This window comes from Erpetoichthys calabaricus, chromosome 15 (assembly GCF_900747795.2).
Source record: "Erpetoichthys calabaricus chromosome 15, fErpCal1.3, whole genome shotgun sequence".
Classification (NCBI taxonomy): domain Eukaryota; kingdom Metazoa; phylum Chordata; class Cladistia; order Polypteriformes; family Polypteridae; genus Erpetoichthys; species Erpetoichthys calabaricus.
The window spans coordinates 103028757-103052961 of NC_041408.2; the positions used below are offsets into that span (position 1 = coordinate 103028757).

Here is a 24205-nt window from a genome sequence, read left to right on the forward strand (position 1 = left end):
TTCAGGGTAGGTGTCAAATTATGTCGACACATAGGGTTGTGGGAGATGTCGACATTATTTAAAATCTGGGGATGGAGGGAGGTAATCAACTGTAGACGTCCACAAAACCCCAATGTTAAGTTGTAGTTTGGCTCTTTTTGCTAGCAGTATGCTACTTGCAGAATGTGTTAGAGTGGTGCCGCTGTTTCAGGCGTCTGTTGCTGTGTACTGTGACCACTGTCACCAGTGGGTGCTCAGCTGCTGCAGGCTGTGCGAAGACAGCTAATCAAAGATGGCTGCCACCGGCTACCCTCACCCCATCTGCCAGCTGCCACAGTGGTCACAGCATGCAGCAATAGATGTCTGAAACAGTGGCACCCGTGTAACAAATATTGCAAGCGGCGTAATGTGGCAATGCACGCCATTGGCTGCTTCTAATGTTACCATACCTTGCAGTACTATGCTGTGTAATAAGGTATGTGAATTCACATAGTGTAGGGGCTCATAAAACATTTGTCATAAATAAATATTTTATGTTAATTTATCTGTGAAACCATTGCTTTGTGTGCTTTTCAGAAAATTGAGTTTCTTGGAAAAAATATTCAGCTTTGGACCAAAATGGAAAAAAATAATTAGCTCTGAAAGAGTTAATATACTTATGCAATGTTTTTTTTACTATTATTAGGAACTTCATAATACTATATTTAGAAATAAATGCATATTGGCAATTGTGTATGTGCATACTGTTGCCAGATCTGTACTTTGAATGTTATTTTCTTCTTTAATGGAATTATGAGCTGTGAGATTGTCAATGGAAAATATACTATATCAAATTAATTTAATTAAACAGCATAATGAAACAAGTACAACATTTAAGTTTATTGTTTTGTTCACAGACTACAGTGAAATTTTGACTTGCATGTTGTAGCCCTCCATTTGCAGGCAGTGTAGACCTGTGGCAAAGGCATAAAAATATAAACAAGGCTACCAATTCAATCCCCAGTACTGACTCAATGTGTGCGACCTCACCTAGCAGTCCTCCCTTTACATAAATACATATACAATTGTGAAATGTGTTTGTGATTTGCTAGGTGTTTTGATTCAAATGATTTGGCCATTTATCATTTGAATTCATTACATCACTGACACAGGAACACATCTTTCAAATACATAGTCTGAGTTAAGAGTCATTTGAATTTTTTTTTTAATAAAACAAATGTTCTTGCTCCATCAACAGCTGACCACAGCAATTCAGAGAGAAACTGAAGGGCAGAAACACTGAGAAATGAAATCTACCTAAAATACTGTAATAGTATTTTGTGCTTGATGTACAATGTTTATATACTGTATGGCTTCTCACTTGCCTTAAGTGATTTTGCAGTTTCTTTGAATAAAGAACATTATTTTACCAAATTGGGTTGTACCATGACAGAAAATATTTCTACCACACACACACACACACACACACACACACACAATCAGACTTCTTTGTCTTCAGTTTGCATAGCCATATTGGCAGAATATGATACGAACTGGTGTAAGGAGAGTAAAGGCTAAGAGCACATATCCCAAAAATCTGTCTGACTACACAATGACTTGGGACAGCATAGCAGGCAGTCAGTAGAATCCTGAGCATGAAAACAATGAGATTGCCTAATTTCTCCTTAAAATTTAAAACTCAAAGGAGTTGCGGAAGAATAATCCATGCAAACGTCCCATAGCAGTTACGGTGATGGGCTGCACTGGCATTTGCTTCATTGGCTCATAGGTCCCAGGACCAGGGGTTTTCTGAAAAACAAAAGACAAAGAAACAAGAAGTTAATCAACTCAGATGACCATACCATCCATACTGTAATCCAATCTAATTTTCCCTCTGTACCTTTTAAGTGTACAAAGGTAAAATAACAAAGATCTTCCAACTGCAAAGAAGTAAACAAAAATATTCATAAATAATCTCTTTATTTTCATTAATAGATGCTAAAAAAACAAAAAAATTGTATGTCTAACACATTAACTAACAAATAGAATAGGATTACTATATAGTATAGCAGGAATTATTTCCAGGGATTTAAGACCTGTTCTTAACTTAACACACATACAGAAATTTTCACATAAAAAACAACAGAAGCAGTTGATCAGTTAGTAAACATGCAATTGGTTCTCTAAATCTATGCACTTTATTCAATCAAATCGGAAATCAAATTGTAAAATTACAGTGGAACCAGTTGTTACGTTTGCATCCTTCTTATTTTCATTAGATTTTCGAACAGCTTTCAGCTACCTTACATCATGTATGGGGTGTTCAGCTGAATGTTCTATGAAAATTGAAGCAAATCTGTGCCTTGGAATGGCAGTTTCCATCTATAGTCTTCAAAGAGAATTACCTGTTACTCTTAACATCTAAACAAAAATAGTAGTTTTGTTGAATTCATCTTTTTGCTAAGTGAATAACGAAAAGTAAAGAATTACTGCTTGTTCGCTGAAGATTCCTTGTGTACATCTTTTAAATTTTAACCTGAAAGATATTTAGACCTGGCTAACCTCAGCAGGCAATGACCACAGAGCGTGATCAAAATTCTGAAAAGTTGTTTAGCTGATTACAAAATACAAAACAAAACCTGTACAATGACAAAACTGTATGTTGTACAAAGCCTTTTTATATTGAACACAATGCTAATACACTTTGGAACATTAGAACATTAGGACAATCTAGACGAGAACAGGCCATTGAGCCCAACAAAGCTCGCCAGTCCTATCCACTTAATTCTTCCAAAAAAACCATCAAGTCGAGTTTTGAAAGTCCCTAAAGTCTTACTGTCTACCACACTACTTGGTAGCTTATTCCAAGTGTCTATCGTTCTTTGTGTAAAGAAAAACTTCCTAATGTTTGTGCAAAATTTACCCTTAACAAGTTTCCAACTGTGTCCCCATGCTCTTGATGAACTCATTTTAAAATAACAGTCTCAATCTACCAGACTAATTCCCTTCATAATTTGAAACACTTCAATCAGGTCTCCTCACAATCTTCTTTTGCTTAAACTGAAAAGATTCAGCTCTTTTAATCTTTCCTCATAATTCAACCCGTGTAGCCCTGGAATGAGCCCATTCGCTTTTCTCCAGACCTTGGTATAGGTAGGTGTTTTGCTCTTTCTGCAATGGAAGCACCGTAAGGTTAAACATCTTGGTCAGTGACAAATAGTGCTTCAGTGGTAAAGCCTTAACTGACATCTTCTTTGGTTAAACAACAACAAAACAAGATGACAAACATGTCATTGTAAATGATCAGAGCTGAAAATAAACAAAAGACCATGCTTCATAAATCAAGCATCCATACAAAACCCAATTGTTTGCAGAATAACACCCAAACATCACCTGAGAAATATGTAACAATACACCATGTTTTCTTGAACAGGATTTACCAAGCAGTGTTCTTTCTGGTATTTACTTGATAATGGACATTTCGTTTTTTTGTGTGCCTGCTGGGTCTCTTTGGCTTGTTTCACTAATCCCTTGTATTAGTGCTGATGCTGCTCTGTTTACACAGAACAAGACATTTATTGTGTCCATGGAGGTCAATGCATACTGAATAAAGAGTCTTGTGATTACATTCTCTATTAAAGAATCTTCAGAGTATGCATGCCAATCAGGCAAGCAAACCAAGAGCACAGTGGGTTCTAAGGGGAAGTGAATAAGAAAATCAAGTAGAGTAAATTACTGGAAAATAATTGTAATGTCTTGAGAGGGAAGTTCAAAAAATATTTTTATTGCACCTCAACAGTCACCCAAGGACTGTGTTTTGAATGGGCATTGCTTTCCAGACACCTTGGTCTGCCACAGACTTATACTCCATTGTTAATAAATTCTATATACTGACTCTCAAATGAAAATGCCATTAACAGACATATGGATATGAACCCAGCAAATACAAGCTTAAAAAGAAGGACACTTAAATAATAAAAAGAGACTTTAAGACCAGCATCCTCTGAACCCCACCTTATCGATCCACCCCCCCTCCTTGCCCCCCCCCCCCCCCCCATTTGCTATATATTGCCTTTGATTCCTGTATGTCTAATCATTTTCCTCTGATGATGACACCTGGTAGGTTGTCAAAAGCTTAGGTATAAAACGATTTTAAGATACGTGACTCCTTTTCTCCCTTTGTGAATTAATAGCTACAAATATGCAAACCGTATCACAGACCTTCACTTCTGCTAATGTCAGTCAGTCATTATCCAACCTGCTATACCCTTACACAGGGTCATGGGGGTCTGCTGGAGCCAATCCCAGGGCACAAGGCAGGAACAAACCCTGGGCAGGGCACCAGCCCACCACAGGGCACACGCACAAGGGACAATTTAGGATTACCAATGCACCTAACCTGCATGTCTTTGGATTGTGGGAGGAAACCCATGAGACAGGGGGAGAACATGCAAACTCCACGCAGGGAGGACCCGGGAAGCGAACCCAGATCTCCTAACTGTGAGGCAGCAGTGCTACCACTGCGCCACCATGCCGACCCTCTGCTAATGTTAGAGTGCATAAGATCTAGGTAAGCAATCCCTGGTATGTTATGTGAAGAGAGGTCAGCTAACTCTGCTCTGGATTATGCAGGCTTAGAAAATGGTATGGTATGGCATAGACACCTGTTTTGCATTAATGTCTCTCCTATTTGTATGCTCCAATACTTAAAATATAGAATGAAAGAATTCAGTGTCACTAGAAGTACAAACAAGTAAGGAACTTTTGTTTAAGAAAACAAAAGGCGTTCAACAGCCGAGAGAGAAACACATTCAAATAAAACGATTAGCAGAAAGTGGCACAACTGGTCCTGCACACACAGGTGGTTGAAGCCCTAGCTAGAATGGAGCAGCTTACCTGTATCCCTGTGTTCACAGCTCTTGTACTCATCTCCCCCTTGTCTCTTTCTTCTTTGCTTACTCTTTGCTCAAAGAGCAGTGTCAGGAGGCAGCCCTCAGGTTTATTTTCAAAGTATTCCTGAAGTCACTACAGGTTCTGTCCTATACTGTCCCAGAGTTCTCTGGCATGCCTAATTTCCCTACAACTCTGCTAGTTTTCTAATTAAAAGCAAAGCACCTACTGTAGAACTGTTGTTAGGCAGCCTATCGTTGTGTTGTCATCGCTGTTTCACTATTGAGAATCATCATTTCCAGTACCTTGCCTTCTGCAACACAGCAAACCACTAATCTTTATTTGGTAAACCACTCTGGCCAGATATTGAAGACCACTCTTCCTTAACTTGACATGCACCATACTAGAGTCTACACCTAAGGAACACTCCTTTTCCTAACACCAATTCTGTTTATTGGCCAGATATTCATTTTTTCTTTGGTGGGCCCTTTACATTTGTTACATCGAAATCACTGTGTGTAAATACTGTATATTACTGACTATCGGATTTAGGTAAGGAATCCTTGCTATCTGATGTAGAGCGATAAGCCAATAAGATATGCGCAAAATGCTCCAAAGTGAGCGCAAACTGTACTAAAGAAGTTTAAAGTATGAAATGAATTGGATGACAGGCCTGGCATTTATAAAAGACACTGTAGTAAAAGATTTGATTATTTGTACTGAGACCACTACACAATACAGAAAACCAGACATGGATCACTCAGGATTATGACTTTAGAATTGTGGTTGATGATGAGACTTCAAGAAGTCTGCGGTGGTATAAAGTACTTAAAGTAAATTATAGGCTTCAGATGTAGCAGAGTAAAAACTGTTAAAATCTTCTTCTTCTTTTGGCTGTTCCCATTATGGGTGGCCACAGCAGATCATACATTTCCATATCTTCCTGCATGTCCTCTCTCACCACATCCATAAACCTTCTCTTAGGTCTTCCGGTTTTCCTCTTACCTGGCAGTTCTATCCCTAGCACCCTTCTCCCAATATACTTAGCATCTCTCCTCTGTCCAAACCAACACAATCTCGCCTGTCTGGCTTTGTCTCCCAACCGTCCAACTTGAGCTAACCCTCTAATGTTCTCAGTTCCTAATCCTGTCCATCCTCGTCACACCCAATGCAAATCTTAGCATCTTTAACTCTGCTACCTCCAGCTCTGTCTCCTGCTTTCTGGTCAGTGCCACCATTTCCAACCCATATAACATAGCTGGTCTCAATACCATCCTGTAGACATTTCCTTTCACTCTTGCTGATACCCGTCTGTCACAAATTACTCCTGTCACTCTTCTCCACCCATTCCACCCTGCCTGCACTCACGTCTCTTCCACAATCCCTGTTACCCTGTACTGTTGATCCCAAGTATTTAAGCTCATCCACCTTCGCCAACTCTACTCCCTGCATCCTCACCATTCCAGTGACCTCCCTCTCATTTACACACATGTATTCTGTCTTGTTCCTACTGACCTTCATTCCTCTCCTCTCTAGAGCATATCTCCACCTCTCCAGGGTCTCCTCAACCTGCTCCCTACTCTCGCTACAGATCACAATGTCATCAGCAAACATCATAGTCCATGGGGACTCCTGTCTAATCTCGTCTGTCAACCTGTTCATCACCAAATAAGGAAATGCTCAGAGCTGATCCCTGATGTAATCCTACCTCAGCCTTAAATGCATCCATCACTCCTACCGCAGACCTCACCACTGTCTCACTTCCCTTGTATATATCCTGTACCCCTTTTACATACTTGTTTGTCTCTGCTGACTTCCTCATACAATACTATAACTCCTCTCCAGGCACCCTGTCATATGAGTTCTCCAAGCCCACAAAGACACAATGCAACTCCTTGTGGCCTTATCTATACTTATGCATCAACACCCTCAGAGATAACATCACATCTGTGGTGTTCTTTCCTGGTAGGCAGTCATACAGCGTCTCGCTAATCATCACCTCACTTTTTAACCTAGCCTTCACTTCTCTTTCCCATAACTTCATGCTATGGCTCATCAATTTTATCCCTCTGTAGTTACTACAGTTCTGCACATCCCCCTTATTCTTAAAAATCTGTACCAGTACATTTCTTCTCCACTCCTCAGGCATCCTCTCACTTTGCAAAAGTGCATTAAACAATCTGGTTAAAAACTCCACTGACATCTCTCAATGAAAATATGCTGCATTTTTTAATCTTGGAGAATACTGTATGTAGTGTGAAGCAATGCCACTAGAAGGCAGTACTCTGAAACAGCAAGTCAAGTTAAGTTGGGGAGCATGCACTGGTACAGTGCGTTGCCGCACCCACTACACAATGAAACAATTCAGGATCCCGATTTGCACCAAAACAGCCTAAACAGCTACAGACGTTTAGCCTGTTTAAACTCTACATTTATGATAAAGAAGCCTTTTTGTCTGGAATAGTGTGGAATGTCTCTGCTTGAATGTCACTAAAGTGAACCAAAAACAACTGAAGGTAATGTATGTGAGATCTGATCCATCCATCGATGATCAAACTGGCTACGTCCAGTTAAGAGATGTGTGTGCTGGAGAATATCCCAGCGGAATTAGATGCAAGGCAAAAATTAACTCTGAATGGGGTTTGTTTAATTGCATCAATTTGTTGAAAAAAGGTACATATTAGAGTATATGGGGATTCTAAACTGGCTCTGAATTGAGGAGAATGTGTGTGCACGAGCCCAGTAAAGAATTCAGATCATGTTCAAGTTTGGCTCCTGTGTTTCTTCTTAATACTAATGAGAGAGTGGGTTCAGAGAGTTTTGAGGAATAGATGTATAATAAAAACACACAGCAGTATTATTTAACAGAATTTACAAGAATAAGGGTAAGTGTTTGACCTTAAGACTATAATGAGAATAGGCAAGTGAAGATAACTACTGCTTTTGCAAACTGTAGGACACTGCCTATACCATGTTAATAAACACTTTGACTATATAGATTTTTAAAAATATTTTTCTAAGGGGTAAACTTCATTTTGATTTATGCTGCTGGTCTGTCAGGGGTCAAGTGCTTGGACATGAATATGTGTTTTCAATAAGAAAAAATAAAGTGGTGGGTTCACGACAGGCAAGGCTTTTGATTCTGTGATATACTACAATAAAATGAAATGGTAATGCACAATAATGCTTTAAATAAATTAAATGTCAGAGTAACATAATCGGTTCAGATGAAGTGCAATTTAATTCATGAGATGCAGGATTCTCCCAGAACGGTATTATTCACCAGGTAGCACTACTCTCTGCTTTCTAGAGATTTCTTTCGCCTAGGAGGTGCTCCAGCATTTTCCCCAGTTTATCCATAGGTTTGTTTAGCAGCGCCTGCACATGAGGCATCAACTTTGCAAAAACTTGTGAGCTCATTATCTTGTGAAACCCTTACAGAAAATAATTTAATGCAATCAATAAATAAGTAATTTGATGTATCAGAAAAATGCTGAAGATACATACTGTAAGTGTTTTCTTCGGCTTTCCATTTTTGTAGTTTATACATCACTACAATAAATGTAGTTTAGGTATTATACTGGCACTTTACTATCATCTACTATTTTTTAGAAATTATTACTATAAAAGCTTTATACAGAACAAGCGTTAATTGACTGATTCAACCTTCACCCAACGAAGTAGAACTGTGAAGTCATGTATGAAGCAGATTTTTACACACTATGGTCAGACTAGTGGAGGAGAAACCTAAGCCTTCATTTTCTCGTAATTGGATAGATCTTCAAGTCAGCCTCTTAGCTGTTCACTCCCAAACCAGAATGACTTGTTCACCAAGTGAAAAACCAAATAGATAACCAGAGTGACCTTTTCTTCAGGTTGAGGGGTCATGTGCTCTACTGAGTAGTTACATTGGAGAATATGTCTTTCATCTTTCATCAGCTAGTTGCCACATACTGCCTTCTGCTGGCCTAAAGGTCTACACACCACTTGTCACACATCTCTGACCTGACCTGTTGGTCACAATGTTTTGCAACCACTTGCTAGACCTTTCTGGTGTTCCTCATTGTTTTCCTGGACCAAAGTTCCTGACTGTTACCCTTTAGGCAACAAATATAGATTCAACCCTTATAACCCACATCCCCTATCTCTCATCCTCAAACCTACCCTACCTCTGAACCACTGTGACACTGCAAGCAAGAAGACCTTTCCTGCCTCCCTTGTAGTTCTCCTCCTCTATCTCTCTATCTACTCTGGAGGTCTCTTGTGGAACTGTCCTACTGCATCCTTGTGGTGCCCCTATCCCTGGCACCTTTTTTTTCAGATTGTCATTTTTATGGGCTTAGCCAACACATTACATCTCCTCTTTACCAAAAAATACTGGGTTTAAAATTGAAGGACTGATTTTCATTTGTTGTGTTAGCTCTATCCTGTACACTAAATATCAGAAACACAAGTATCACATTGTAACAGACTACAATGTGCAGTAGCGGTGCCACTGGGGAATGAAACTTCAACTCCCAGCAGTCCATGCAGTGACTCTGATTGGTCATCTGCTGAGGGTCCAGGGGCTGCTGGGCACAAGGAGGCAGGCGCAACATTTAAAAGGAGCCCAATTCTACAGAGGGGGAGAAGTCTTTTGTGTTTCGTGCCTGGAGTTGCCTGTTTGTTTGCCTTCCCGTTTTGCTACCTGTGGATTCTTGTTTTTGTCCTGGATTGTCTCCTGTTTTGGGTGTATGGACTGTCTGGTGTCTTCTTGCTGCATGAGGACTGTCTGAAGATTTGTTGTCGTCCAGTGAAGAAAGGCGCGCTTCTGATCCCATTCACATGCCATCATCTCATCAGGAAACACCGGTAGGACTATCTTTACATTCATATACAGCGTGCTGATCTCTGGACTATCTACATCCATTATTTCATTTCATCATTTGCCGTTTTCATGGACTTCATTGTGTGTGGTTTGTTATTGTTGAACTTGTGTTCAATTTATATCGCCGTAAGGGGAACTGGGGTGGGATCATTGTACTTTGCATATATTTCATTTATTATTGTTTAATACATTCCTTAATTTCTGTTTTATTACCGGTTGCTTTTTTGTCTCTGTGAGGTAGTGTGTGTGAGTTGGGCCAAGGCTGGGTGCATTGATGGGATCCCCACCGAAAAAATAAATAAATCACCGTCATATCGACTGTGTGAATCTTAGCTGGGTTTTTTCAGCAAAATTTCAGCAAAGAAATCTCTAAAACGTCTGTTTTGTTCTTTTCAGAAATACAGAACCTGTTTCCTTTTTGGCAAAGGGGACTGACAGACTTAAGGGCAAACTGCACATCCAGAATCATTCTGTGATGTAGCTGCTTTGTTATATGGCATGCTGATCATACATCTTGTTAAAACAAGTGTGAAAGAAACCTTCATTAAAACAATTTTCTCTTCCTTGAGAGCACTGGCATGACATCATTTTGAAGTACAAGAAGAGGGGGATATGAATCCACTATTTTTAACGGGATGAACAATTTAACTAAATTTGATCCATTTCAAATCATTAATGATTACTTACTACATAACATTTTTATTTTTTTGTGTATCAGTGCAGAATACAACTAGGATGACAAAGAGTTCAGTATTCCTTAACACACATGGTACAGTCAGTATCTCTGTCATGTTCAATAATTTTTAATACTTTGTTAGAAATTGTGACATACATCACGTAAATTACAATGAAAATAATTTAGAACACTCTAGTCATGAGTCCTTATGAGGATAAAAAAAGTTTATTCCAACACTGAACAGAAAAGCCAAAATGTTGCGTCTCATACCTTCTTTTCTTAAATAATACATTTTATTTATTTAGTGCCTATTTTTCACTATGACAATAACCTTGACCTTTTTTTTTCCTTTGCAGATACTGATGTAGCCCTTCACTGTTCCTATGATGCTTATTGCTTCATTCAGATAAATCGCAAATCATGTATTTGAGGACAAGGGTGAAAATTAAAGGTAACTGCATTTAAGACTGAATCCAGTAAGCACAACTTCACATTAAGGATTATGTGAGTCTGTGATAAACTAGTGGGTCATGAACTTGAAACAAAAACCTTTAAAATATATCTGGAAGTAATACTGGGATAACTTAGCTAACGGTAAACTAAATGAGATGGATTGACTGGATGGTCTTCTTTATCAAACATCTTAAATTCTTGCATATGTTCTTAAAGGAAAAGTTAGGTATTTTTAAAGTCAAAGTTATTTCCTCAAAATCATGGTGCATATTAATTTGACGCATGCAATTGTGTTCTGAAGCACAGTGTTCTTTTTATAAATTTTAAAAATACCTTGCCTGTTTATGTAGCTTACAATAGGAATGGATACACAGGTCCACAGGTGAATGAAAAAGCCTTAAAACTTACCAAATATATCAATTTTCAAGCCAAAAATATTATCAAGTATTAATCCACATCTTGAGATGGTACACATATTGCAAAACAGTGCATCTATGTTGTTTTAAGAAGGGAAAAAAAGCAAAAAGCAAAACTCTGCTGTGAGATTCGGCCATTTTAAAAGCAGACTGTGCGGTTTGCTCAGCCGCTTGTACTCTTGCACAGCACCTTTCAGGGCTGAGGCCATGGATTCATCTAGAGCAGTGCTTCCCAAACTCGGTCCTGGGGACCCACTGTGGTTGCAGTTTTTTGTTCCAACCAGCTTTTGTTTTTTAATTGGACTCCTAGGCTAATTAAGTGAACTGTTACTTCCTGAGTTCTGTGTTTTGGGAACAATATAGAAATTAGAACAAATATATATACAGTATGTCATGATTGTGAAGAAAATACCCACCTTATCATTTAAATTTGGGCTTTGCTTTTTATATATATTTGTCATGCATGAATATCAGAAGCAAAACTATAATCTCATTAAAATACTCATCCTGTACAGTGGCTGAGTTAGAGGTTCCCAGCTTGTAGTTTTGTACCATACCAGGGTTTATCATGGTCAAAAAAAGCATGGTGTGAGAGACGGCAAGCGAGGGGAGCTGGAATTGGTCTTTAGGAGATCAGTTACTACAGGAAATTATTATTACTTAAAATGAGCCTGATAATTCTTAATGACTGCAAAGGCTTCATTCTACAGCAATGGGCTCCCCATAAGCAAAATATTAGGGTTTGTACTATGTAAAGGGACTAATAATTTGTGGACTGCAATTTGAAAATAATAGCTATTAAATTTAAGAAAGTACATGGCCTTACACAATGCAACTGACAATCTCAGCATTAGCAAAGATACACAGAATATCGTTAAAACATCTGTTCTACATTTAACAAAGGCTTGCCAGCTTTGTGCTTTCATTACTTTTTTTTTTGCCCCTTTGCACCATTACAACAGATGAAATCTGAACTAAAGACCCTTCTTTCTTAGAAAGGTACAAAAAGCTGCATATCGTGTACCTCCATAGCTCACAACTGACACAAAGAACCTAACCACAGTTTAGTCACTGCCTCTGTCACTCAAATTCAAGTCACTCTCAGCCATTCTCCTAGGCTAATGCAATCTTTCACGCTATGTACCACTGTAATTATCTGTTTCCTGGGATCATGTTTTCCTTTAGAAGAATCTGAGGAGCCGGTTCTACCAATACTCTGGACAGGACAAGAAGCAATCTTGAATGAAACAGACGTTCATCGCAGGGCACAACCTGACCTTCAGTCAATTTACAGTTGGCATTCAAAATCTCTGGAATGTGGGTGGAATAAGAAATACCCGAAGAAAAAGAAGGAAACCCACATAGACACATGCAGATTGTGAAAAACATGAGCTGACAGTGGATGGGCAGTAGTAAGTCTTTAGAACAGGAATTCAGCATCAGTCTCCACTATGCTACCTACGCCTTTACACACACATCAACTTTAATGACACCCCATTCTTCATACATAGACTTTAATAAGGAGTTGGCCCACTCTTTGCAGCTATAACAGCTTCAACTCTTCTGCAATGGCTTTCCACAAGGTGTAGGAGTGTGTTTATGGGAATTTTGGACCAGGAGAGCATTTGTGAGGTCAGGCACTGATGTTGGATGAGAAGGCCTGGCTCGCTCGCAGTCTCCACTCTAATTCATCCCAAAGGTGTTCTATCGGGTTGAGGTTAGGCCTCTGTGCAGGCCAGTCAAGTTCCAAACTCACTCATCCATTTCTTTATAGACCTTGCTTTGGGCACTAGTGCACAGTCATGTTGCCATCCCCAAACTGTTTCCACAAAGTTGTCCAAAATGGCTTCATATGCTGAAGCATTAAGAGTTCCTTTCACTGGAACTAAGGGGCCAAGTCCAACCCCTGAAAAACAACCCCACACCGTAATCCCCCCTCCACCAAACTTTACATTTGGTACAATGCAGTCAGGTAAGAACCGTTCTCCTGGCAACCGCCAAACCCAGACTTGTTCATCAGATTGCTAGATTTGTCACTCCAGAGGACACGTCTCCACTGCTCTCAAGTCCAGTGGTGGTGGGCTTTACACCACTGCATCCGACGCTTTGCATTGCACTTGGTGATGTAAGGCTTGGATGGAGCTGCTCGGCCATGGAGACCCATTCTATGAAACGTTCTACTCACTGTTCTTGAGCTTTTGGTGGTCTGTAGCTATTGAGTCTGCAGAAAGTTGGCAACTTCTGCACACTGTGTGCCACAGCATGTGCTGTCGACGCTCTGTGATTTTACGTGACCCACCACTTTGTGGCTGAGTTGCTGTTGTTCCCAATTACTTCCACTTTGTTATAATACCAAATATTTAGTAGAGAGGAAATTTCATGAATGGACTTATTGCACAGGTGGCGTCCTATCACGGTGCCATGCTTGAATTTACTGAGCTCCTAAGAGCGGCCCATTCTTTCACACATGTTTGAAGAAGCTGTGTGCATGCCTAGGTGCTTGAGTTTATACACCTGTGGTCATAGAAGTGATTGGAACACCTGAATTCAATGATTTGGAGAGGGGGGGGGGGGGTCCCAGTACTTTTGGCAATATAGTGTACATCATTCATATGTATGTACAAATCCCTAAGAAATGCACAGAATACTTACTGAGCGGGTACTTGGTAGACGGGGCACAGCTGACCGGAAGCAGGAAGTGATGTTGGGATGTGTCTGTTCAACTCTGACTTCATACTGGCCGGGTGCGGGACCTTCTTTCTGTTAGTGTGAAAAAGAAATAAATATTAGCAGAGTAAAATGTCAACATGTGTTGAAAAGCAACCCACCGGCACAGAGGTAAAAGTGATGTGTTAAAAAAATATGCATTTTCAGGTAAATGGTAAAATTCAAAGATATTAAAAAAGCAAGCCAAGAAGCATGCCTTTTTGAACAAGTTTCAATAATGTTCTTGAAACAGATGCTCTATTGTCATTTAGGAAACATTTGGGAGAGATGCTGGGACAACAATGCAATTAGTTACTGAAACAAGACAGATGGACTGAACAGTTGGCTCACATCTGTACACTTACTTATAATTAAATTACCTACAAAGGCAATGAAAAAATAAGCCACTCCTTATTCTGTCATAGAATGTATATATTCACTTTGAAAGAGTAACGTTTCAAAAACCATTTCTTTGTCCTGTGTGTTTATTTGGTAGATTTATTCTGAAACTCCTGCCCCTGTTCTCTCTCTCTGTCTACTACATGCAGGTAACTGGAAGGTCTTAATAGGTTTGTGATTCCATTCTACATATGTGTGCATGTATGTGCCTTTCTATTTGTCAATATAATAGTTTCAAATAAATTCATGGTTGTACAGTATATTTTTGTGTGTTGTAAAGGATGGCCAGCATCCTTACTCAGCTGGGAGACCCTCAGGATGGAAGGATAGGGGGAGACAGCTTATACAGGGCTTTATCTCCTCCAAGACGCTATAGGGCAGTGTGCCCAGGCTCAGATTTCCACATGGGTGACAGGTATTGTCACCTTGGGGGACAACCCTGTTGGGTCCCGTGGGGGCTGCCAGGAGGAGCTGCAGGAATGGGGAGTCCCTACATTATGGGGTTTCCACCTCACCTGGAAGTGCTGAAAGACCACATGTGTGGAAGATCAGGAGCACTTCTAGGGCGGCTAAAATAAAAAGAGCTGCCTGTCTCACATCACAGAGCCTGAGTCGGGAGGAGGAGGAAGATGAAGCTTGCGAGGGGAGTGGAGGAGGCAGTGAGATACAGAGAGAGGAAAAGGCAAAAAGTGTGCTGTATTGTGTCTTGCAGTACTTGTGGTTTAGGTGGTGGGAAACTCTTATAAAAGAAGAATTTTCCCAAAATAAAAGACTCTGTGCCTTTTATCCTGTGTCCGTGCATGTGTGTGTTGGGTTTGGGGAGCTGAAGCGCCCCCTACTGTCCACAGTGTCCTCATGTCCTCTGTCTAGCACCACTTGTTAGCCAGGATACGTTTCCTTGCATCACATGAATGATCATAGTACTATATTGCTAAAAATTGGCAGATTCATATTAGCATCCATCCATCCATTTTCCAACCCGCTGAATCCGAACACAGGGTCACGGGGGTCTGCTGGAGCCAATCCCAGCCAACACAAGGCACAAGGCAGGAACCAATTCCGGGAAGGGTGCCAACCCACCGCAGATGTTAGCATTAATGTTCAAAATGTTAATACTAATGGGGTCAAAAACCGAAAGAAAAAATAGAAATATGGACAGCTTAGGAATTCAAGCAAAGGCAGAAAAACAAGTATCAGTGAAATTGTTTTCAGGTAACCTGCAGGGAATTGCCTCAAGCATTACCTGAATGGTATGTGGCAGTGGGAGGCAGCAGTTCTCAGATCAGGAAAGTGAAGTTAGCAGCTAATGTTTATATTAGACTGTTTTCCATGCAAATGATTTGTACGTATTGCACGGCATTGGCCGTGTACACTCTTAGCCCTGCAAACAGCTCTTAATCAGAACAGAGCACTACAAAACAATAGCAAAGTTCATGGAAAAAACACTGTCTCCATCAACTCTTTCTTCTCAGATGAGAAAAAAATGAAATTAAAAGAAATGGGGTTAAATTGATAAACAAAAGTCAAAGCCTAAGAGGAAAAATGATTTGTACTATAAATACAAATTGAGGGCGTCACAGTGGCTGGGCAGTACATGGCATACAGAATGAGGTTTTTGGTCCCCAACTCCAGTCCTGGATGGCCCCAGTGGCTGCAGGTGTTCATTCTAACCCCTTTCTAAATTAGTGCACTAATCAACTTCTTTTGAATTCATTTTAATTGACTTGTTTTTAAAGATATGTTCCTCTGAATTGCTTCATTTCTTTTTTTAAATGGCATCCAAACAAAAATGAAAGGTGAAGTGAGTGAGCCAACAGAAGATCAAATAAGTCAGGGCCTCAAACTCCAGCCAGTCGCTTAATGAGGCTCTGATTCTTGTCGTTAATTAATCCCTTTTTTAATTTCCATGGCTTGTTGCTCCTCTCACTGTGCAATAGCCGACATTTCTGAAATTGTTGATTTTCTCTTTTCTAAGAGCAGCACTGTTCAAATGTTTTGGGGCCCTGAGCAGATCAACATTCCTGAGACCTTCACCTTTCTTTATTTTCAGATGTTGTGTGAATGACGCAGTGTGCTGGTCCTGTTTTGTCTCATTTTGTATCTCATTATTCTTTGGCTGCTGAGTCTTCAAGAGCAAATCAGTTCAAATGAATTCAAAAGTAAGTTAATTAGCAGCAAAATCAGGTCACTTATTAAGAAAAGGGTTAGAATGAAAACCTGCAACCACTGGGGCCCTCCAGGACTGGAGTTGGGGACCCCTGGTTTAGAGAAAGTAGCTATGTTAAGAAAGAGTTAACAATTGAGCCACTGCCATTGTCAGCTGTATTTTAGGACTGAAAAGTGTGTGCTGTAGTGATTTGCCAGCTGCTGCCATAAACAATGGTACACAGGTTAGTTTGTTAAACAAAGTGATTCTTCATTTTAAAGATGATTATATGACAGCACATACAGCATGAGCTATGAAGATCATTTGTCCTCTATGCAAGCAGACATGGATCATTTGTTCAAATATATCACCAAGCTGTTTTTTTAACTTTGTGAGCAGTGTAAAATTATGTTTGTTTCCCACTCCTTTTAGCCTTCATTTGGGCTCTATTTGGCATTTCCCCCTTGTTGTACAGGTGAATAAAATTTTGCTGAGGTTTCCCGGAATGTCACTCGCAATCAGTGAGACTAAGAGAAGTTGTTCTGCTATGAAGTACTTTCTAATGGAAGTGTCATTTCCATGACCTAATGATGAAGCTTCCTATTAGGTCTCCAAAGAATCAGTGCCAGGGGGAAGTTCCTCCCTCCCCAGTACATTCAGTCATATGTTGCCCTGGAGAAGAAAGAAAGAAAGAAAGAAAGAAAGAAAGAAAGAAAGAAAGAAAGAAAGAAAGAAAGAAAGAAAGAAAGAAAGAAAGAAAGAAAGAAAGAAAGAAAGAAAGAAAGAAAGAAAGACTCCTCTTGAGATGGCTATGAAATTCACAAGTTATAGGCATTGTCTCCTTTGACAGAGTAATGTAACTGCCGTGTCAACAGAAGGCAAAGTTCACTTTCATTTCAGGTAGTGTGATTTATTACCTAAGTTGTTAAACTATAAAGCAGATGGTTGCCAGCTTAATTTTTACTAGTTTCCTTCACACGTAGAACATGTGTGTAACAGCAAATGAGTCTCTAAAATTACTAACACTTAACATAAAAGTATATGGAGGGGTTACCATCCTACAGTAAAGCTTAAAATCAACTCCACGTTGATGATCTGCAGCTTCAGAATGCCTAGTCACCACTTTAACATTTTAATTTGAAAGGACAAATTCATGTTGATTTTTATATTGCAAGTTAACCTTTTCACCGATTAGCTAATCTGAATGATAAGAGCCTCTTAGGCAACACATTAACACTTTCCTAAAACGCACAGTCTGAACTTCTCAGCCTTTCGCATGCACAGTCCAGTTCCTCAGCCTCATTTCTTCTAAGCTGCTTAACAGGAAACTGTTGAGTTTACTTCTAAAGAAATAGGCGATTGACTTTTGATTTAAATAGTAATTAGGGCAACTTAAGAATCTATGATGATTACTGTTTAGCTCAGTTGCATTAAGACTGAACAGGAGAGCTGCAGAAACCACAAAGTACATGTAGTTCTGCCCTACGTGGTGTTAACCTGCATCCAGCCCTGCAAGGAGGTCCTCCAACTTGCAGGGAAAACTTGGGGGTTGCTGGCACTCCAGCCACTGTAAAAAACTTCACACTGTTCTAGTGTGGTACTGAGGTGTCACCCATTGCACGGCTATAGAACCTGACCTACCGGCGTGCTTGTCAGCCTAGAGGCACTCTAGAAACAAGTTTTTACATTTTTCCCAAGTAATGAGGTTTAAGTAATCTGTAGGCCAAAATAGTACTTAAGCCAAGAACTATAAGTCCAGTCAGATAAGAGCTGTACAGAAAAGGTAATCTGACCACTGTTTGGTGTTGGATTACATCCTTAAAATCACTTTTTGTCTAGAAGTATTTTATAACACTCTCTTCATTGATAAAAATAGACAAATAAAAGTATACAAATACTAACAAAACATGCTTACTTGTCTTATCACTTGCAGTCTCTCTATATATAAAATCCAACATCTGTCAGTCTGACTGTATGTCTGTCCGCTTTACACGAGAGAACTACTTAACGGATTTAGATTGGGTTTTTTTTCTAGAATTTGCTTGAACATTCTGGTGATTTTGCGACTTCTCTCATCATGCTAAGTATCACAGTTTGCTTGCGGTACCGATTTATTTGTGCAAATCCGAGAGAGACTGTGAGCTGAGGGGATGGGAGTGATCCCTCTTCTCTCACCCACCAGCCTCGGGGCGTACCTTACTTCTGCTTAGCTAGCAAATGAGAGAACTACTTATGGATTTAGATCAGGTTTTTTCTATAATTTGCTTGAACATTCCGGTTGATTTTGCAACCTCTCTCAGCACACTAAGTATCATAGTTTGCTTGCAAGAGCGATTTATTTGTGCTAATCCAAAAAAGAGGCTGCAGGCCGAGGGGAGCGTAAAGTGTGACATCACGAGTAGGGATCCAGGCAGGGCCCTCCTCACTGTCCTGTTTCACTATGACGTGCACGAAGCAGCGGGGGATTGCTAGTTTAGAAACAAAACCAATTTACCTTAAAGATCGATTAAACAATATTTTGTCTTCCTAAATTCATAAAGTATATCTTTTTAGCACTCACTAGCACTATTATTAAGAATCATTAGTACCATAATGATGCAGTGTTTAATGCTACCACAGTACATCAAGGCTTTAGGTTCAATTCATCCTCTAATCACCAACTAGACCCACTTTCTTCAAATGTAAACATACAGCACCACTGGGCAGATGTGACCACAACTTGATCTATTTCACTACCACATCAAATCCTGTAATTCAAGCCTGTTACCACCAGGATACTGAGAAGGTGGACTCTGGTGATGCCGTTGGAGGACTAAGTCACTGCAATTCAGACTACATTAACTTCTGTGTTGACACTCCTTTACCCTCAAAAGCACTGCATAACTTCCTAAAGAATAAGCCCAGGATTACTAAAAACTTAAAGTTTACTAAAGGAAGATACATTACGTATTTGCTTTAACAATGCTAACTCACACCTGGATAAAGCTGGGAGCGCTGTGAGGATTATGTTTTACCATCTCTCTAGTGACCTCAACACTATTCAGCCCTACTTATAAGCTCAAGGGATATGCAGATGGACGTGTCTATAGTGTCCTGGTTAATAATCAACAGACGCAGTTTGTGAGGCTCAAGGACTGTGTCTCTTATTTGGCTGTGAACAATACTGGAGAAACACAAGAAACGGTCTTTTCCTCTTTTCTGTTCACTCTGTACGCTACAGATATAACACTAAGTCGTGCCACCTTTATATATTTTCAGATGATTTTCCATTAATGGGGTGTCAAGGGAGAAGAGACACAGTATAGAAGTTAGTTTGAAAAGTTTGTTTCTTAGTGCAAGGAGAATTATCTGCAACTCATCCTTAGCAAAACTAAGGAAGCTATTGTTGACTTTTGCCGCTATAGGGAACATCTACATTTGAATTGAAGGCAAGGATGTGGAGGTAGTGCAGTGGAGGAATGATACAGCCCAGAGATGCAAAAATCTAGGATGCCAACCGGGTCGTCCCATTTAATTCTTGTACAATGAGAACAGAAACTGTGCGTGATGGCTCAATCTTAACAGCACATGTTAAATGATAAGAAAACAGCTGCAGCAGCCAAATGTTAGACGTCCTTTGGCATATGTCTAGTTTTGTAGGATGGTCCGTCCTCCAGTCAGCTCAGCCCAACAATAAACCCCTTCATTCTGGGGAGCCTGGTGTCCCACACATGCGAATAGGAGACAGCTAAAGGGCTTGAGTAATTGTAATGCCACATCAGACCAGGGTGCGACAGGGTGTACTGACTGTCTTTCTCAGTTCCTTGCAGACCATTCCCAGGAAATCCCACCAGGTTCCGGCACCTTGGATGACATCACTTCTGGTTCTGGTGCCTTGGATGATGTCACTTCTGGTTTTGGTGGCTTGGATGGTGTCACGTCCGGTTCCGGCCACAAAGACGTCACTTCCTCTCTAGTCCTTTAAAACTGCCATCTTACCTCCAGTCTGGCAGTCCTGTTTTGGACTCTGTCTTGTGAACACCTCTGTTCAATTATTTTCAAACTTTTGCAGCCAGGATATAATATACGGGGGGCTGCCCCAAATCTTTATAATGTCTGGAGAGTATTTCTTGTCACACCGGGTTTTATAACACTATGACCAGTCGATTGTCCTCAAAGGGCATCTTCTCGAAGCTGTTGACAGAAAATGAAATGACCTAGGTATGACATACTTCTGATGAGCCGTGAAATTGCTCCTCTGACGTGCATGTATGACAACTGTTACAGGTACTTAGGGACCCACATCAGTGATATGTTGGACTGTTCCACTAACATGGAGGCATTATTAAAAGAAAGGGCAGAGCAGACATTTTCTTAGGAGACTGTATTCCTTTAATGTGTATAGCAACATCCTTTACATGTTCTTTAACTGTGTGATAGCCAGTGCAGTTTTCTATGCTGTAGTGTACTGGGTGGGTAATATCACCTTAAAAGAAGCCCACTGAATCCACAAGTTGATAAAGAGGGCAAGCTTACTTACGGGGTGCGCTTTGGATCTGCACTTAGGTAGCAGCAGAGGAGACAACGAAGAAAAAAGCTAACGACTAAATAGAAATACTGCTTTTCATCCTTTCTGAGGTCCTTTCTGAGGAACGGTATAAAGGGGTCCTTTCAGTTATCAGATTATACAGCATTAGTGCGTCAGAAAGTACTACTGGGGCTCCTGCATTCCTAAGGTAATACACTTTTATAATGTCTCACTGAAAAAGCTTTCCTTTTCTTGAGCCAGGCCAGAAGTAAAATCAGGGGTGAGAGATTGGAGTTATAATATATTTCTGTAATGCCTAAATAAATTTCCCCTTGGTGAACAATAAAGTATAACCTGCCCTATTGTATGCTGAGTTTGTAGTTCTTCAGCATTTTCTTCAACTGCTCAGGTTTCTTCCCACGTCACCAAAGATGAGAATGCTAGCGTATCCCTGTGATTTCACATTAGTCAGGGATGACTGAATGAATGAGTGTATACAAGTGTGTCAGGCAGCGAAAAGGCATCCAATCCAACACTGGTTTCTGCCTTGAGCCTGATGCTTTAGTGAAAGACTCCATCTCCATGGCAAAGAGAATGGATGAAATATTAAGGGTCCTAAAAAAATGATCTCTTTGATTTTTTAAATATAATTTCTTTATAGGTAACATAGTAACGTCATCCTAAAATTATATTCATGTACATATTTATGAAACGATACTGGAAGGAAGATCTTACCTTTACATTTACAAATAGTCCATGGAAAACCACTCTCTTTGAAGAATGTACCCACTCTCTGCCTGTGCAAGAAAATAATGCAGTATACTCATTGACTATGGACCTACCTGTAGGATTAGGCCTAACTTGTGATGTTAAGACCTCCCTTATCCACATACAGTATTTTGAATCTGCACCTGTCTCAGATTCAGTGGGTCATCTCTTTTAGTTTTGTTCCTAGTGGACCTCATTGTGTCCTGAGACACTTTCTCAATTATTGCCATTTTTGGATTTATTTAGGATGGAATTGTCTCCTTACAGTCACAGCTGCAGTGTGTCTATATAACAGATGGTGCAAATCACATTTTTTACATATTCTTATCTGAAACAAAAAGATGGTGAAGATTAGGACCACACTCAATTCCTCAAAACCTTATGGAACCTATCATTTGAGTTCAGTGAGGTGGCTAAAGTAAGGCTTTGGCTTTGCTTTGTCTTTTGTCTTATGTACAATTAGTTTATTCTGGATTTGGTATTCATGATTTTCTATCTCAGTATAGCAAATTTAGCAGATTCAAAATCATACATAGCCCTGATTCAATGGCACAGTTTAGAGGTGATAATGTTGATGAATAATCCTAACTTTTTAAAAACAGTGTTAGAAAATGATACTTGAGTATTTAAAAAATCGAGGGAAGTGGCTATTAGTAATTAAAAATATTACAAGTGGCTTCTCCTTTTTTGTCATTAATTAGGAAGAGAAGTAGAGACATTGAATTTTCCTGGAAGTCAAGTGGCAGTATCTAAATTAATTGAAAAGAAATGAAATAGAGGACTCCTTCTCAGCTATAAACAAAATGAACAGAAGCTATATTGGAATCTGCAAGAACAGTAAAGTGGAAACAAATAGCAGATGACTACACAATAGCAGATCTTCTACACAAATGAGGAAAAACTGTGGCTACCAGCTCTCATTCCAGATGGTATCTTAATCTGAAGTCAACTGTTGTATTTGTTTTTTTGAAACATTCTTATGTAGACTATAAAACACTCCATTGACGGAGAATCTTTCAGTATATGATTTATTAAAACAATTATTCTGTTTACGAAGAGTAGAAATGACAAAAGTTTTTGGACTGCTCTACATTAGGGAGAGAGGTTGGGAGCATGCACTGGTACCCACCACATGACAAACCACCTCAGGATCCCAATTTAGGATCCAAGTGCAGTTGTGCAACAGCACCACACTAGTAAGAACAAAATGGAACAGAGTGAACAGCACCACCAACCCCTGACGTTTCCCTGCAAGTTGGAGGACCTGCTTGCAAGTTGACATCATACCCAGGACTGAGCAATTGCAGGTTAAGGGCCATGCTCAAGGGCCAAACAGGGTGGAATCACTTCTGGTATTTATGGGATTTGAACCGGCAACCTTCTGATTGTCAGCGCAGAACCCCAGCCTCAGAGCCACCACTAGGCCTACCCGCTCTACACTGACTGATAATAAAAAGACACTAATCTCCTGGGTAGCTAGCTGCGAAGTAGTGTACATTAAAACAGAAGACTTTAGTGTTGGCTTTGAATGAATCTTCAAAAAAGGCAAGTTTAGTTTCTCATATCCACTGGTCTACTATGCTTTACCAGCATGCTATAAGCAATTCGTCCGTTATTCTCTTCTGTTGGTCGGTGGTGCAGGAATCTGCCCTGCACAAAGCTGCACTCATGTCAAACATGCTTTTGAGCACACAGTGGTGTCTTTCTTATGCAGGTAACTCAGACTGCAATTAGGTAAAGCCAGGTAGTTGCCTAATTAGTAGAACCTCACAAAACAGAAGAGAGGAGCATTGTGTAGGAGCGGTAGTCAGATGCTGGGTGTAGAGTAATGTGGACAATGCAGAGCGGATTTGTTGCCTTGTTTTTCCCATTTCCCATTATCTGATTTACTCAATGGCAGCACATACTGTGTTGATTTTGACATGGTAACATACACCGTTTAAAAGCTGTGTGGTATTAAAGCATTTAAATATATCCTCGTATAGTATAAACACACTCACCAGCCACTTTATTAGGTACACCTTGTTAGTACCGGGTTGGACCCCCCTTTGCCTTCAGACCCACCGTAATTTCTTTTTTTGTTGTTGTTGTTTATTAATTTTTATTGTAATCATTCCATACAAATAGATCAATTTATAACCAAACAAAATTGAAGACAAATCAAACCCCACCCCTGAGAAGGAGAGCTTAGCCAAATGAGAATTGCTTAGGGCTTTTTAATAAGGCAACAATAAATAAAATAAAGGGAGAAATAAATATATAGGTAAATAAGAGATGGAGAAGGGAATTAAATGCGGTAATAGTTATTTCTCTTATTCTAAAATAATATTGATTAGATCCTGCCAGGTTTTGAAAAAATTTTGTACAAATCCTCTAACTGAGAATTTGATTTTTTCCAATTTCAAATAATATAAAACAT

General features: G+C 39.8%; 1 protein-coding gene across 1 annotated transcript in view; it reads right to left on the bottom strand.

Annotated features, from left to right (window-relative positions):
* Window positions 1-1159: 1159 nt before the first annotated feature.
* stpg4 (sperm-tail PG-rich repeat containing 4) overlaps window positions 1160-24205 on the bottom strand; it is an 84991-nt gene continuing 61945 nt past the window's right edge. The window contains exons 6-7 of the mRNA XM_028820313.2: window positions 13913-14020; window positions 1160-1767 (exon numbers count right to left, since the gene is read on the bottom strand). Of these exons, the coding sequence (XP_028676146.1) occupies window positions 1651-1767; window positions 13913-14020 (225 nt within the window). The 3' untranslated portion in view covers window positions 1160-1650. The remainder of the gene's footprint in view (window positions 1768-13912; window positions 14021-24205) is intronic.